Here is a 17,102-nt window from a genome sequence, read left to right on the forward strand (position 1 = left end):
ACAATTTTGAAAAAAAGCACATTATTTTTTACTTTTTGTTATAATAAATATCCCCCAAAAATATATAAAAAAATATTTTTTTCCCTCAGTTTAGGCCGATACGTATTCTTCTACATATTTTTGGTAAAAAAAAAAAAAAAAAAAAAAATCACAATAAGCGATTATCGATTGGTTTGCGCAAAAGTTATAGCGTTTACAAAATAGGGATAGTTTTATAGCATTTTTATTAATATTTTTTTTTTTTTTTTTTTACTAGTAATGGCAGCGATCAGCGTTTTTTTTTGTGCCTGCGACATTGTGGGGGACCCATCGGACATTTTTGACACATTTTTGGGACCATTGTCATTTATACAGTAATCACTGCTATATAAATGCAGCGATTCCTGTGTAAATGACACTGGCAGTGAAGGGGTTAACCAGTGGGTGGCAGTGTAGGGGTTAAGTGTTCCTAGGGGTGTGTTACTAACTGTGGGGGGGTTGGGCTTTCATTTAGTGAACACTGATCTCTGCTCCAATCACATGGAGCAGAGATCAGCGTCACTAGTTTCTAGGCAGAATGGAGAAATGTTGTTTACAACGGCATTTCTTCATTCGGCCGCTCTGTGAGACGATCGCGGGGATGCCCGTGGCGATCGATTCCGCGGGTCCCGTGACCGGACTCACGGGGGTCCCGACCAGCGCGGGAGCGCGCTCCCGATGGCAGGGCGGCAAATTTAAAGGGACGTACACGTACGCCCATTTGCCTGCCCATGCCATTCTGTCGACGTACATCATCGTGCGCTGGTCGGCAAGTGGTTAAATACACATGTAGTTTTTTTTTTTTTTTTATGTTTACCAGTTTCCACCCAGCCTATAATCAAATGACTGCCAGGGGACACATTCGTTGTTGCAGGTAGACATGACATCCTCCCGAAATACGCCACGGTGCAATCTGTCACCCACAGCGTCCCCCAGACACAGCAGATGAATGATCAGAGCACCGGCTGCTGCCAGTACCATGTGATCACTGTGACTAGTCAGAGCAGGTTACATGACAATTTTACACAATGAACAGCTTCGATTGATTGCATGGTACAGACAGGGCCAATCACAGCCCATCTGTACCATGTGGTTAGCAGTGACTAATCACAGTGAACTACAACACTGTAAAACACTGAATTTCATTCAGAAAAAAGTTGCTTAGAACAGTGAAAATTCACTGGTATAAGCAATAAAATGTGTAAAAAAGAAAAAAACAAACCCTGACAACTTCCCCAAAGTAGTACAGTGTTACTATGGTATTACTGTATTGCACTGGTCACAATGTTAAAAAAAATTGTAAAGATTTCATAAAAAAATATAATGTTGTTACATACTGGTCACCAAAGTGTCCCTGATCACCACCACACCATTTATATGATGACGCTATACTGCACTGGTGACAGTATATAAAAAAAAAAAAATAAAAAAAATAAAAATGTAATTGTAGTTTGCGAAAAAATGACTACTTTAAAAATCTCACCATGCCACTTAAATACCTCAGACGGTCTACTTTCCCAAAAAAAAAAAAAAAAGAAGGGTAATTTGGGGGATATTTGTACTTCAAGAAATTAGATAGGCCCTTAGGACTGATTTTCAGATACACTGTATATACCATAGTTTGTGTACTATAGTATAAAATTCCCTACAGACTAAATAATAAACACAGATATGGGTTAGTTTCACCAAAGAAATGGAGCAGAATACATTTTGGCCTAAATTTATGAACATTAATTTACAAAATACTATAACAGAAATTGAGCAAAAAATAAATAAAAAAAATGAGATATATATAATATATATATATATATATATATATATATATATATATATATATATATATATATATATATATATATATATATATATATATACATACATATACATACACACAAAAATTTCATATGGGTACAGTGTTGCATGACCACGCAATTGTCATTGAAAGTGCAACAGCAATGAAAGCTGAAAACTGGCCTGGGCCAAAAGTGGTTAAAAGTAGAATTGAACTCCTGAAGGCATGGCAAAAAAAGCAAAAAGCGGCCTAAGGCCTAGGCACCAGTTTTGCCTGTAGTCCCCCTGAAGCTATTCTTTATTCATTACAGATTTGCCATGCCTTATTCACTGTGTCCCTGCGTGGAGGCAGCCATTGGGGTACATGACGGGGTATGGCTTCCTCATGTCAGATAGCCATTAGAGACACAGTAGCGACATCACCAAATCTCACTCCGTCTGTCCAGAGACTAGCAGACAGATATAGCAGTACTGTAGACTGCTTTCACACTGAAAGCACCGGCTGTTAGCGGTAAAGCACCTGCACGTTTTTGCACCTCTTTAGCACTGCTTTTCGCCCCCAAACAGGGTTAAAAACTCCTGTTTTGCATCACTTTGAAAGCGCTGCCCATTCATTCCAATGGGCAAGATGTTTTGGGAGCTATAGAGCGCTCACAAGCGCATTGCCCGAGTGTGAAAAGTCACACTAGAATGAATGGGAGGCTGTTTTTAGGCACTTAGAGGCCGTTTCCAGCTAAAGCGCCTGAAGCCCGCATAGAAGTGCCTAGGCACACTCACGTAGCAGGAAGTGAACAGCTAGTGTTCAGAAAACTAAAGTATAACTATAGGCAAAACTTTTTTTTTCCCCCATTTTGGATGAGCGAGGGAGGGTTAACCTCTGTCAAATTTTTATTTTGCCATCTGTGTCCCATTGAAGAAATTTCCCATCACTTCCTGTCCCATAGCTAAACAGGAAGTGAGAAAACCCCTGTAAGTTAAGGAAATTCCTTGGTGACCCCCAAGACAGAAGATGTATCCTCCTATTACTTTTCTGGGGAGAATTCAAAGTTTGGGATTTTATTTTATCTTCACTTTCAATGATAATTGTAAAAAGGGACAAATAGAGAGGGTGAATCTCCCTAATGGGGACATAGACAGCAATAACTAAATCGGTGTTCACAAAAAAAAAAAAAAAAAAACCACACACGTTTTGCCTTTAGTTGTACTTTAAGTCCCGAGAGATCACTTCAAGCTGGGCCCTTTCGCAGGTATAGCTATGCAAAACATCAAAAATAAGTGCCTATACAGTTTAAAATTCAGTAAAGCCCTCTCACCTTGCTCAGTTGCTCTCTATTCTCAACATTGTGCCTAAAATCAGAGCCCCTAGAGGCCAACTGACAGCATTAAGATTTAGGCCTCATGCACACAGGACGTTATAAAAACACTAGTAGCATTAGCAGTAGAAAGCTGTAGAATGGGTTTTTCAGCAGTATATATTCCCACAAAAGCTTATGGGTCAAAAACACTGATAAAACGCAAAATAGCCACACTTTTACCAAAAGTCAAACAGCAGCTGTAAAAATATCCAGTGTGCATGAGGCCTTACTGTTGCTGAAGGGGGAAAGAAACAAGAATGACAGACTGTACAGAGGGAACACAGATTAGAGAGGAAGAAAAGAAAAGCAGGAGAGGTGACAGGACAAACTTTGCTGCCAGGGAGACACTAAGGTAGTTTAACTTACAAGGATAGTGTTATCTTTTTTTCCCCCAATATTCTCTTTTCTCTCTCATTGGCAGCCTGTGAAATTCAGCACTGTAAAGCTTCTGTCAGCCTCCCTCTGTAAGGCCCGTTTACATCAGAACGTGGTGCAGGAGACCTGATTTTAGTGTGCGTTTCTCGCATAGCGTTCAAAGCACACTGTAGCGATCTGCAGTGGGTATCGATATTAAAGTTAATGACACCCGAAATTTGAGTCACAAATGCAGTGTGTTTGCTGGCACTAGATCGCATGCTACAGAAGTATCATGCAATGCAGTAAGCTTCCAAAAAGTAGCGCATGTACTACTTTGGGTGTGGTGCAATTTCAGCCGATTCAAAATAAATGGGCTAAAAATGCATCGCACAGAACTGTATGGCGATTGACAATTCCCGACGCGAATCAGCCCTAACTTAACCAAGACATACAATAAAGTAGGGGTCAACTGATTATCGGAGCAGCAGATATTTACATTTTTCAAATTATCGGTCAGAAACGTACCGATATTAGTCAGACCTCCACCCCTCTGTGCGGAACTCATTGCAGTCTCTGCCAGTGGTGCAGCAGACAGCAGAGAGATGACATCTCTCACTGCCCACCTCGCATCACCACTATTCCGCCCCTTCGCAGGGTCGCAAAGGCTGCTCTTGACAGAGCTTCAGCCGCGAGCACATGTTTATGTCATCTCTCACTGCCCGCATGTGTAAGTTTACCCACTCAAACGCCGCCAGAAGTAGTGCAAGTAGTGACAAGCTGCATATGGGTGGCAGGTGACAGTGGCATGCTGCATCTGGACGGCAGGTGACAGTGACAGGTGGCATACTGCACCTGGGTGGCAGGTTGCAGTGGCAAGTGATATGCATCTGGTGACGGTGATGTACAGAATATCAGTACCTGTTATCGGCCTGAAAGGCAGCCGAAAATCAGTATTGGCCCTGAAAAAACTATGTCAGTCAACCCCTACAATGAAGGCTGGAAATGTACATAATTTTAATAGAAAAAAGTGGCACAGTTTTGAGAACAAAGGAGAGGGGGAGAGTATCAATTAAAGTAGTGCTGTGGGCTTCAACAAAATGGCACCATACAGCAAAGAAAAAGGAGCAATGCTGGAGGCAATTTATAACACACACCAATTTTAGTAGCATTAGTAACCTCTTCACAGGGACCGCCTTCTAGCCCCTCAAGAGCTTCAAATGCTGGAAGATGGAGGTAGGCATTTAAGTCATGCGACCACTGACTGGTTGTCACACACCATCAATCCACATCAGCTACCCTGCAGGGAGCTCGCTGTCAGCATGGCAAACATATGCGGCTGCATGGCCGAAAGGCCCACCTGTTGAGTGGCCACAAAAATACAGGGTTAATGTGAAATGTATGTTCTTTTGTTAACAGTTTGATAAAGAAAATGAATTGTTATGGGTAAAGTTCCATTTTAATTCAAAACAAAAAAAACACTCCAGCTTATATTTTCTTAATACAGTTAGGCCGCTTTACATAAGTGGTGCCCTCTGAATTGCAATTAGCAGTGGATTTCTTTTCAAAAGGGCACTCAACAGGTTCTGATGAGGCATTACGCTGCCTCCTCACTGCTCAGTATGCGGTACTGTCCAAACATTACGGGTTGGGGAGGGAAGGGGAATCAGTTTTGCCTAGGTGTAATGCTCCATGGCATATGTACACCCCCTCCCACTGCGATTTAGGAGTGAAGAGTTGGTAGCAGAGGTAAAAACATGGCCTAACCATTAACCCCCCCCCCACCAACTCCAAGGCACAGCCTTAGAGCAACATTTATTTTTCTTGTGGAGAAAGTGTTTTATAAATAAAAGCTAGGCACTGTAACCTCCACCACCTATGTAATATGGTCTGTACCAATCCCTGTAACTTTCACTTTTGCTGAACAGCTCAGAAGTAGAAAAATGGATCTACTCGCAGGATCAACTATGTTGCGGGGGCACGCAGAAAAACAAAAACCATTGCGTTAATGCTATACACAGAATGTAGCAGATATATATTTTTTTTTTATTGTGGCCAGTTACAACAAACAGAAGTCTAAGCAATTCACAGTTTAGCAAGTAATTTTTTTTTTTCAACTAACTTTCTCTTTTGTGCCTTGAATTTGAGCCTGTATTGATTTAAAAAAAAAAGGAAAAAAAAAAAAAAAAAACACACCACACACACCTTGGCTGCAATATGCATTAAGCTGCTTTGACAGTTTGTGCTTATCTCCGTACAAAGTCTGTTTCGCCACACTCGAGGAAGAATTGCATTCTAAGGGCGTTACCCCACCACATTTAAAATTTTAAAAGCGTTTTGTTTTTAAGCTGGACAAAAGCCATGATGTCATTAGGCAGATTAGGTAAAAGGAAATAAAAAGAAAAAAAAAACAGACAAGAGTTATGTAGCTCAACGTGCTTTACAAACACTATTACACAGACACACATCCAAAGATTCTGTACACTATTAACAGTGACATTTTATAATAAATTAAGTTTTACCTTGTTTCCCTAACATCTGTCAAAATATATTCTGTAATGTTTACAAAGAAAAATATATCTAAAAATCAAGGTGAATGACGATTAGATTATTTTTGTGTGTTCTATGATCAAGGATGTCTTTTTTTTTTTCTTATAAATAGATGAGAGGTAGGGGTAATATTTTTTTGCAAGAAAAAGCAAGCCCGTCACAAAATATAAAGCTATTAAGGCAGCATAAGGAAAAAAGCAGCAGTTGCATGTTGCCTGCAAGCATCTTTTTTTTTTATTTCCAGAGTTATTTTCATGGGAAGGTCGTTACCGCCAATTACATCTTTAAAGTGGTTCTAAAGCTAAAATTTTTTTTTTTTTTACCTTAATACATTTCCAGCATTAAAAGTGAAATAAAAAATAAATAAAAAAGAAGACTTTGAACCTCTTTAAAGCAATATTAAAGCATTTATTTTTTATTTAACAACAAACAGGTTATACTTACCTGCTCTGTGCAGGGGTTTTGCACAGAGCAGCCTGGATCCTTATCTTCTCGGGGTCCCACTCCGCCACTTCTGGCTCATCCCTCCTGCCGGGTGGCCCCCACAGCAAGCAGCTTGCTGTGGGGGCACCCAAGCAGATGTGCTCCTGAGCCATGGCTGTGTCCATTCTCACACCGAGTCGCCTTGCGGCTCAGCTCTGCCCCCTTCATCTCCTGATTAGCTCACTGGCTGTGATTGACAGCAGCGGGAGCCAATGGCTACTGCTGCTATCAAAAGACAACTAGGAGTGCGAGTCCTGAGAGAGGCAAGGTTCTCGTGGACAGCGCTGAATCGAGAGGGGGCTCAGATATTAGGGGGTGCTGTTGCACACAGGTTTTTTTACCTTCATGCAACAAATTCACACTGGGGCGCTTTGCAGGCGCTACAGCGCTAAAAACAGCGCCTGCAAAGTGCCCTGAAACAGCCGCTGCTGTCTCTCTAGTGTGAAAGCCCGAGGGCTTTCACACTGGAGCGGTGCGCTTGCAGGACAGTCAAGTCCTGCAAGCTGCATCTTTGGGGCTCTGTATTTACCGCTCCTAAAGTGCCCCTTCCCATAGAAAACAATGGGATAGCGCTGCACACCCACCTACAAAGCGACGCTGCAGCAGCGCTTTGCGGGCGGTTTTAACACTCTTTTGGCCGCTAGCGGGGGTTAAAGCTGCCCCGGCACTTTACCGCCAGCAACACCCCAGTGTGAAAGTAGCCTAAGTCACAGATCTGGCACTGGATGCAATATAAGTGCTTTACTAGCCTACCAACACACATGCATACTGCAGGGGATTTCCTGACCATCATACCGATTCAGAGGCTTTAAGATGTTCTACTTTACAGACCTTGAAAATGTAAGCAGATCAGGATTCGGCTTGCTTATTCAAACTCCAAAAGCCAAAGTATTGTAGCTGGAGACAGACCATCAAGTAGAGGTTTCATAAAGAAGTCAGTAATGGTAGACTTCATATTTCCCTCAGGACAAGGTAACTTAATTTACAGCTTCCAAACAAAGTGCACCTGGGTTTCAGCCCCCACTCTTAGACTTCTTTCACATGAACGATCCGTTGAGGTCCGCCTGTCAGTTTAAGCCGATCTGAACGGATGCTCCATAGACCTCTATGGAGTGTCGGATGTCAGTGGAGACATGTCTGCTGACATCCGACCCGCTCCAAAAAAGTGTAACGGAGGTAAAACCTTCTTTTCCATCCGTCTGGGGATCGAATGACGGACTCTGCGGTCCGTCCTCATCCAATCCCCCATAGGGGAGAGCGGCGCTCTGACAGGTTCATCCCTGCAAAGTGTGCAGACACAGACCTGTCATCTTACTGCTCAGCGGGGATTGTCAGAGCGCGCCCCCGCTGAGCTGAGCGGGCTCCGTACATGGACACGTCCCTGTGAAGGAGCCCTTAGGGGAAGAATTAAGAGGAAAGAAATACATGCAGGAAAGTTACACTACCAGCTTTTAATTTGAAGTTGCCGCTACAGCCCTTTATAGCTTTATATATGTTAAAGGCTTACTTTGTTTTGTGTATGAGCTGGTGGACTGTAAAATGTTATGCTGGCATCATACTTTGGCTGAAACAATGACTACTTAATGGACTCATTAACACCATTTCACTTATTTTCATGCGCTTAAAGCAAACAAAACCAAAGTATAAGATTTACTGCAAGGCTCGGAATTGGAAAATTATTGTACCAAGTTAAATTTGGCAGAGTATTGAAAGGCCTATAATCATGTGCAGGTACATTTCATTCATGAAACACATTTCCCTTACAGGCATGTATAGGTGTGAATAAGCCATAAAGAGATAAACACAATTTACCCTCAAACACAAAACATTCATGTGCAATGCTGAAATATTCCTTACTTTACAATATCTGTGAAAAAATGAAACTGCTCCAAGATTCAAGGCTCTTCGCACCAAGTGTCAGGACTACACAAACCATCCTTATAGGTCCCAGATATGGGCTTACCACAGAAAATCAGAACGGTATGCGCAGAGGTTATAGGCAAGTGTTCCTCGATAAAAGGCCAGAAATGAATAAAGCAGCCTTTTCTTTTTTTAACATATAACTAAACTAACCAAACTGCCATCTTATGAAGATGTCAAAAAATGACAGCAAGAGACATGCATCTTTATGTATAAATACACATTCAGAAGAACCCACGCACAATTCATACAGCAGCAGTTGATCACATACATTCTTTGGGAAGTCCAGTAATCCCACTGGAATGTGCAATGTCAAAGTTCTAACCTACATCTATGAGATAGTAAATATGGTAGCAGCCCAGTTGGAGGTAAGAAAGGGGGGGGGGGGGGGAAACCATTTAGAAAACCTAGACAAATGAACTCTCTTAAATTGGATTTTCACATTACCCCAGACGTGGTAACCTTTGCCAATTTGAAATCGCTAATCAGGAGAATGATGCATTTCAGAAAGGTAAGGAATGGGGCAGATAGAACACTAACATTTAATTTTCTTCTACGTCTACGTTCCCTCAGTACCAACTCTGTACTGTAATAACTAGCTTGGCATTGTAATAATAATAAAAAAAAAAAAAAAAAAAAGTCTACTTCCATTCAAGGTGCCCTGCAAATCTCAGCTCATTTAAATACTAATAAGACTTAGAAGTGGATGTCACGTTTCCCATGTATAGTCTCTGAAGGCAATCTGAATGAGACGTAGTTCAAGCTGAAAGGCATCTGGACGCTCCTGAGGGTTAGCAGACAACATCTGTTGCAGCAATTGTTTCATGCGCCGATTCATGGTTTTTTTCTTGATGGGAATAGGAAATTCCATTTTGGGGTTCTCGAGCAGCGCTTCTCCCACTGGAACAATTTGTGCCCCTCGTTGAACATAGCCACCAAGCAATCTCTTTTTGGTGTGACTGTCCAAGATGGTTAAGCGCTCAAGCATGGCCCACAGTATTACTCCTAGAGCAAAAATATCTGCTTTTGCTGTATAATGACCCTCCCACACCTCGGGTGCCATGTAGAAATCAGTGCCACATGCAGTAGATAAAAAGCTCTTGTTGACACTGGCTGGTTCTTCAGGGTTCAAGCCTGAAGTAGAACATACTTTACTCAGTCCAAAGTCAGCCACCTTTAGGGTAGGTTCATCCATACCATCACGTGCTTTACACACCAGAATATTATCAGGCTTTAGGTCACGGTGTATTATCTGGTTCTTGTGTAGAAATGCAAGTGCACTACTTAGTTGCAACATGAAACTGGTGTTGGTTCGACGACTTGGTCTTCTAGTTAAGATGTACTCGTTCATATCCCCTCCATCACAAAAATCCATCACGAACCAGAGACAATAAGTACTGCGTGGGTCAAAGGCAATTTTGCCTTTTAGAGAGGTTTCCACCAACTTCAAGAAAAAAAATATAATTGGGAAATTAGGTAAAGTTATTTAGTAATCCCAAATCACATGCACAGAACATTGGAGTTTGGTATATAAATCTGCCAAACAACCAAAGTAATGCAGAAAGGAGAATATTTAATTAATCTTGCACAGAATACATAACACAACTAAATCGTTATTCACAGAACAAAATACACAATTTCCTCTAAAGTAAAAATGAAAGGTTTTTTTTTATATATTCTGCACATATTTATGCTTTTAAAATTAATAACATTATAAAAGAAAGACTTATAAAATCCAGTCACGTTTGAATATTATACTCAAAAGCATTCTACACACATACAAATGGACTCCCATTTAACACTCACATGGGGAACAGGCCTAAAATAGTTACATAGTTAGTAAGGTTGAATAAAGACACCAGTCCACCCAGTTCAACCTGAGTGAGTGTCTACAATTATCCCTATACTTTGCACACTCACATTGGGTTCCTACCTTCAAGGAGCCCACAAGCCAAGGTCCCCATTCCTATACTAGGGCCAATTTACTTACCTGCATGTCTTTGGAGTGTGGGAGGAAACCAGAGTGCCCGGAGGAAACCCACGCAAGCACAGGGAGAACATGCAAACTCAAGGCAGGTAGTGTTGTGGTTGGGATTTAAACCAGTGACCCTTCTTACTGCTAGGTGAGAGTGCTAACCACTACACCACTGTGCCGCCAAAAATGTATAGGCTCCTCAGCACACCCATACATGTGCCAAGTTTGCAACAGATTAGGCTACATTTTCATGGGTGCTTTGCCACATCGTGAATGGCAGCGGCAAGAATCAATCAATTCTTGCTGCAGTTTGTGACAGGTTCGAGTGGCTACCTGCGACTATCGAGCCCATACACTTCAATGACAGGTCACACTTTGCATGGATTCCTGCTGCAGCTATTCCCACTGTGGCAAAACGCCCATGCAAATGTAGCCTTAGGCCATTTCAGACCAAAATGTAAAAGCAAATGTCTTGTGTAAACACTGAAGGGACAAGACATGTCACCATGTATGCTGTCATCATACAACCACTATTACTGTTCTGCATGACATTCAGAAATGCAGTTTAGACAATCATTTGGATTAAACAGAGACCAATGCCACATATCAGACTACCCAAACCAGCCTTGTGTCTAAGTCCTTATAGCATCTTGAAAACAAGTGTACTGGCAAGAAGGAACATACTAAGCTAAATTTAGTAGAGATTTTTATTTTACCTTGTGTTTAAGTTTACTTATTCTATCAGGTTCAACTGAATAAGATCACAAGGCTAGGGTGGAAATTACTCTTTCAGTAAATCAGCCCTATTTTTATGTGTCAGTTCTCGAAACATTTATTAACTCTTTCTGCCTTTTCCTCACCGGAAGGTAAAGTGCTGAACTGGATCCATGTAACATGCGTTGAACTGTCCCATCTCTCTGCAGGACACACTCCTCCAAGTGAATTACATTAGGATGTTGGCCTTGGATGCTGCTCAATGCCCAGAACTCCCTCAGTGCCAATTCAACATTCTCTGGCGCTTGGCAGCGGATTTTTTTAACTGCAACTCGCTGGCATGTCCTGCGAACTAAGGCCTCGTACACCACTCCATAGCTGCCACGGCCTACTTCCTTTATAAGGTCATACTTAGGCTGGCTACTGACCATCTTCATACTTACTAAATGGGAAAAAAAATGATAGGTTAGGGGAAAAAAATCTCCAATATAATTTACAGTATCAGTCCTTAAAATTGTCATTAAATACTTTCTACGCATGTACAAATCTGACTTTCATTTTAAAAAAAATAAAAAAAAGTAGATTAAGTCATGCATCGATGTACAGCTCTAAATTACCACTACAGCCATCACTGGTAAGTACAAATCAGAAAATTTAAGCATTACATTAAAGAGGGATTTCACTGGGGAAAAAAAAAGATATATATATATATTAAAAGCCAGCAGCTATAAATACTACAGCTGCTGACTTAATAAATGTACGCTCACCTGTCCCAGGGTCCAGCGATGTCAGCAGCCGAGGCCGATCGATCGCTCGGCTCTCGGCTGCTACCGCCGTTGTAGGTGAGGGAATCAAGAAGTGAAGCATTTCGGCTTCACTTCCCGGCTCCCTACTGCGCATGCGCGAGTCACGCAATAGGAATGGTCCGCACTGTCTCTGGGACCCGTGTCTGCCGGGACAGGAAGAAGCATAGACTCCCATGGGAATCTATGCCCGGAGGTGGGTGCAAATACCTGTCTTGGACAGGTATCTGCAACCCCCTCCCCCCTGAAAGGTGCCAACTGTGCCATTGGGGGGGGGAGAGGGGGGTTCCGATGAGCGGAAGTACCACTTTAGGGTGAAACCCCGCTTTAACTAGAAGAGAGAGAGTATTAAAAATAGGTTAGGTTGTTTAAATAGGTCAATTTAATGTGGCCCTTAGAACCCATATCAAACGATCTAGGTGCATGGATACAATTTTACATTTTCAGAGTGGCCCAGGAATCCCAAAACTTCAGGTATTCTGTTAAGCAAACACCAACCAAAGGTTATGAGAGATTGCAGATGGACCAGAGTGCAAACTTTCCAGACTGATTTTTGGACTCCCGCCTGCCATCTCAGGTAGTTTATTAGGATACAAATACTTTACCACTACAAAAACATACAACTAAAAATTATCCCATAAGCCTCAGCAAGGAAATTTACAGAACTGACATCAGATGTCTATCAACATGATGCCAGTTATGTTTAGGTTTATAATCTGGCACCCCAGAAAATTTTATACAGATGCAGACTTTCTATAAGTCAGGGATAGGCATGAACCAGCCCCACATCACATGATATTTGTAGGTCTGGTGACCGGGCATTCAGGCATCAAGTGCTGCATTTTGAGAGGAAGGATGGGAGTGGGCAGTTTTCCCAATACCCCTACGTAACAGGTTTATCACAGGGATGTAGCAAGGGATTAGGGGTGTAGGTTTTGCTGGCAATGCAGGAACAGGTACCCTATGATACCTGCTGTACATCAGTTTTCCTAGTTTCCTTGCTTCGGAGTCCATACAGGTAAAAAAAAAAAAAAAAAAAAGGATATTAAAAGTAATTTCTTCAAGCTAGCAGGCATTCATGAAAGCCAATTGCACTCAAAATGTATATTACATTTTTTAATATAACTGCTAATAAGTAAACCTTCCTGATGCATTCCACGCAATACAATACAACTAAGCATTTGGAAAGGTTAGCTTCAGAATATAAACATCTGCATGCAGAACAATCTACGAGAGGTTTCTTCTTACCTTCACTTGAAAAAGCTTTCACATCATATACATTTTCACCAGGAATTTTCAGTATCACACCACTACGCCAAATAGCAGCTTGCATTTCGAATAAAAGGGTGCAATAACACCTGCTACATCTGTAGACAGTGACTGTGGGAAAATCCAGTAGATATTTAAATCAGTGAACAAAGTAACAGATATTTACATGACATAAGGCTAAATTCACAAAGTTCCTGTAATTAACCAAAATACGAATTTTTATTCTCAAAAGCATGACAGCTAATTTTTTTTCGCAATCCTTTCAGATTCGAAAGTTCAGTCAGATGACTAAAAAGATCCTAATTTCTCCATGAATGTTTTGTGAATTGAACCTATTATGCACAATTTGGAAGAAGGCAAATTTTAGAACATTTAGTCGTTTCCCCCAAAATTCTTTTTTTCTTTTTTTTTTTTTTAATACAAGTTGGACTCTGGTGGCTGCATACTGTGTGTGAGTGTCATGGGCAAGTTCATGAATGTAAACTCATGCTACATGCATATAGATTAACTAGCTAGTGTCTTAGTTTGGACCACCTTACTACATACTGTGATAAGGCTAATCCACAGAACTATGCAAACTGCAAGGCTTAGACACAAAGAAGCCCAGTTATAATGTAGAGATAAAGATATATAATAAATACACCTGCACAGTAGTGTGATTTACAAATATGCTTTTGGATTCCAAGTCAAGCAAAGTCCCATTCACGTGAAAGTAACTGTTCTGGGAGGAGCAGAGCCTGGTCGTGTCATCTCTGCACTTGTGCACAGGAGTCGGTCATTCCAGAACAGACAAAATTTCCCAGGAGCTCAGTGTACATTCTGTAGAAAGCTGCCAGAAGGCAGGTAAGTTTGTTTTACTACAGAAGAGACATAACATGTCTTTTCAGCAAGAAAAATCTGCCTACTCGCAGTTTTCTAAAAAAAAGGTCAGACGCTTCCATCTTCTCCCGGGTTTCCTTCCAGGTTCAGATTCTTTGGTCACTTGATTGGCTGGGCCAGGATGAGGTCACGCCAACACATGTGCACAGGAGTCACATCGTTTCGGCACAGAGCCATCTTGTAAACGTGCATTAAACTAGGAATGTGCAGCTCAGTATACATTCAGAACAAACTGACAGCTAGGGAGAAGGATTTATGACAGAGGAAATTAATAGGATTTCTCCCATCATAAAAAATCCTACCTGTCAGACATTTTTTATTATGCATGTTTAGTACTGCTTTAACAAGGAATTTGATACCTTCAGGCATATCTGCCGTAAATCTATTTATTACGGTTTGTGTTTGTCCCAGGATAGGTGCTTTGTGAGATTAGTTAGGGACCACACTAACAATGATGAGTTCAGGTATGTTTAGATCCTAGTCTGACTTCACCTGAGATGTCCCATCAGAAAGCTGTGACTGCACACAGTATAATATTCTAAAAGCTGTCAGGATATTCTACTACAAGCTGCCATTTGACCCAAAAATGTTCTGCATAGCTCATTTGTTTGAAAAACATGGGCCAACATGGTCACACACCTAGCAAATTTCATCAGGGACCAACCAAAATTTGAACAATGTATTGCCAACTTAAAAGGTGTACTCGTGGGGCGGCACAGTGGTGCAGTGGGTAGCACTCTCACCTAGCAGTAAAAAGGATCGCTGGTTCGAATCCCAACCACAGCACTAGCTGCTACCTGGAGTTTACATGTTCTCCTGCATGGGTTTTCTCTGAGTACGCCAGTTTCCTCCCACACTGGTAGGTTAATTGGCGTCTGTCTAAATTGGCCCTAGTATATGAATGAGTAAAGGACCTTAGATTGTAAGCTCCTCGCTGCGTAAATTGATGGCGCTTTAGAAATACATTAAATAATAAGTATCCTATAAGCATCTAATTCGCCAGGTTCACACCTATGCGAATTAGATGCGGGTTTCTTCACATAGCAGGAGACGGAGTCAAAGATGCACAGCGTTTCTGCAACGGAGATATGTGAACCATATCCAGTTACGCTCCCTATGAAGCTGGTTCACATATCTCCATTGCAGAAACTATGTTTCAGGGCTAGATTCGGCCCCGATTCACCCCGGGAACAGGGACACACATCACTCCTGTGCGATCCGCAGCCGGTTCCAGTGTGAACCCGGCCTTAAGGAAACCCACATGAACACTTAAGCCTCGGTTCACATCTGTGTGCACAGCATGTAGAGCAGCTTGTACTAACCACAAAAAAGAAGTCCTTGGCCCCCTTTTTTTTCCAATCGCACCGAGCTGCATGGCACCCCTGCCAAATAGCAGTACGTTTCTCTATGTGGGAACATGTGCGATTTTGCACGGGGCCACGGCATGCAGTGGTGTGAACCTAGCCTAAAGCATACCTTTATTCCAAAAAATATATAAAATAAAAAAATTATTCTGCACCTTTTCAACACGCTACTCCAGATTTTCTTAACCTTTTCAACACAGAGGAACCCTTGAAATAGTTCTCCAATCTCAGGGAACCCCTGCTAAAAATTAGAACTCTACAACTCTGATACATTAGTGTGATGGTCATTGGGAAGAATGGTCCTTACACTTGTGGTTATTGGAAAGAATTACCTCCTGACAGATAGTTAAAAAGATCAATGGTGTCGGTGGGAACTTATCCGAGGAGGTAGAAATGGCCCATTGCTGAAGGAACTCCTAGCAACCTCTGGAGGAACCCTGGTTGAGAATCACTGCTCTAGTCTAATCTTCAGCCTACAAACAACCACTGGAGGAGAGCTGACCTGACAACTTATCATGGGGGGGGGGGGGGCGCAACTACAAGAACCTAGAAGAGACAACTAGCTCCCTATGACATCAGAAAGAAAGATGGCGGCACAGGACCTGGCATGCAAGTGGCCGAGCAGCACCGTACGTATGTTGAGTATAACCCAGTGAAAAAATACAAATGGAAAAAAAAAAAAAAGGGCGAGAGGTTAAAAAGAACAATTAACCCATTGGGAACTGGCACAGTCTACTACACTACGTGATCTGTCTATACAATAAAATCAATGAATCATTCCATCAGATCATCTAAAAACAATCCATGTAGGCCTCAAGTGAAAAACACAAGGAGATCAGTCACAGAGATTAGCAAAAATATAGCTAACCCCCCATAATAAGGCAAAGATAAAAATGAAATCTAAGATTCAACTTGTGATAAATCGGCAGAATTTTCTAGAAATATCCTTTTGTGGCCTGTGAGTGAAATCAGGAGCCCTGACAAGCAGTTCCCTCATCATGCAGTAGTAGTAGCAGGCCAGTCACACAATGTAGGTTAGACATCTGGATCTTTTGTCTACACAACACCACCAGGGAGAGCTGGGCAGCTCCCAATCACTACACCCCAATATCTACACTATCCTCCTCAATACACACCTGACTGGAGACAGATCACCTCCAGCTATGCAGACCACCTTACAGCCCCAGTATGTGAGAACACTTTATTGTTCAAGCATTCACCACACGTTTTCCTACAATGAAGGCTCAATTCCCTTTCCTCATGCATCAGCAGAGACTCGAACTCCCCTATAGAAAGGTGCTGAGGACAGGTACCCGCGGTGGCACAGGATGTCATATACGTGTGCGGCTAAAAACAAGCCATTTTCAACGCTCTTTACCTCAGCTTTTCTCTCCTGTGGCCGCCGCCATTTTGCCTCGCGCGCGCTCACACACCAAGCGCGTGCACCGCGCATTACGTCAAACAAAGGAAAGCCGCGCATGCGCGGAGGGAAGGGGGTAACGCCGTGATCTAACGGTAGGAACAGACTGAGGCGGTGCGGAGCTTTGACGGGGGCTGGAGACATGATGAGGAGCTTCACGTCACCAAGCGAAAGGGACGATTTCACGGTCACCTCAGGAACCACTTC

At 42.1% G+C, this 17,102-nt stretch overlaps 1 protein-coding gene and 1 long non-coding RNA gene across 2 annotated transcripts in view; both read right to left on the minus strand.

Annotated features, from left to right (window-relative positions):
- The window catches only part of LOC143982402 (uncharacterized), a 120,255-nt gene that overhangs the window by 67,887 nt on the left and 35,266 nt on the right, over positions 1 to 17,102 (minus strand). The window lies entirely within an intron of this gene.
- PDIK1L (PDLIM1 interacting kinase 1 like) lies at positions 5,940 to 16,975 on the minus strand. The gene is made up of 4 exons (XM_077481070.1): positions 16,854 to 16,975; positions 13,212 to 13,343; positions 11,307 to 11,602; positions 5,940 to 9,915 (listed from the first exon to the last, which is right to left on the minus strand). The coding sequence occupies exons 2-4, from the start codon at positions 13,294 to 13,296 to the stop codon at positions 9,181 to 9,183; spliced, it is 1,116 nt and encodes a 371-aa protein (XP_077337196.1). The 5' UTR covers positions 13,297 to 13,343; positions 16,854 to 16,975; the 3' UTR covers positions 5,940 to 9,180.

This window comes from Lithobates pipiens, unplaced genomic scaffold (assembly GCF_037356315.1).
Source record: "Lithobates pipiens isolate NorthernLeopardFrog02 unplaced genomic scaffold, aLitPip1_a1.2 Scaffold_16, whole genome shotgun sequence".
NCBI classification, from domain to species: domain Eukaryota; kingdom Metazoa; phylum Chordata; class Amphibia; order Anura; family Ranidae; genus Lithobates; species Lithobates pipiens.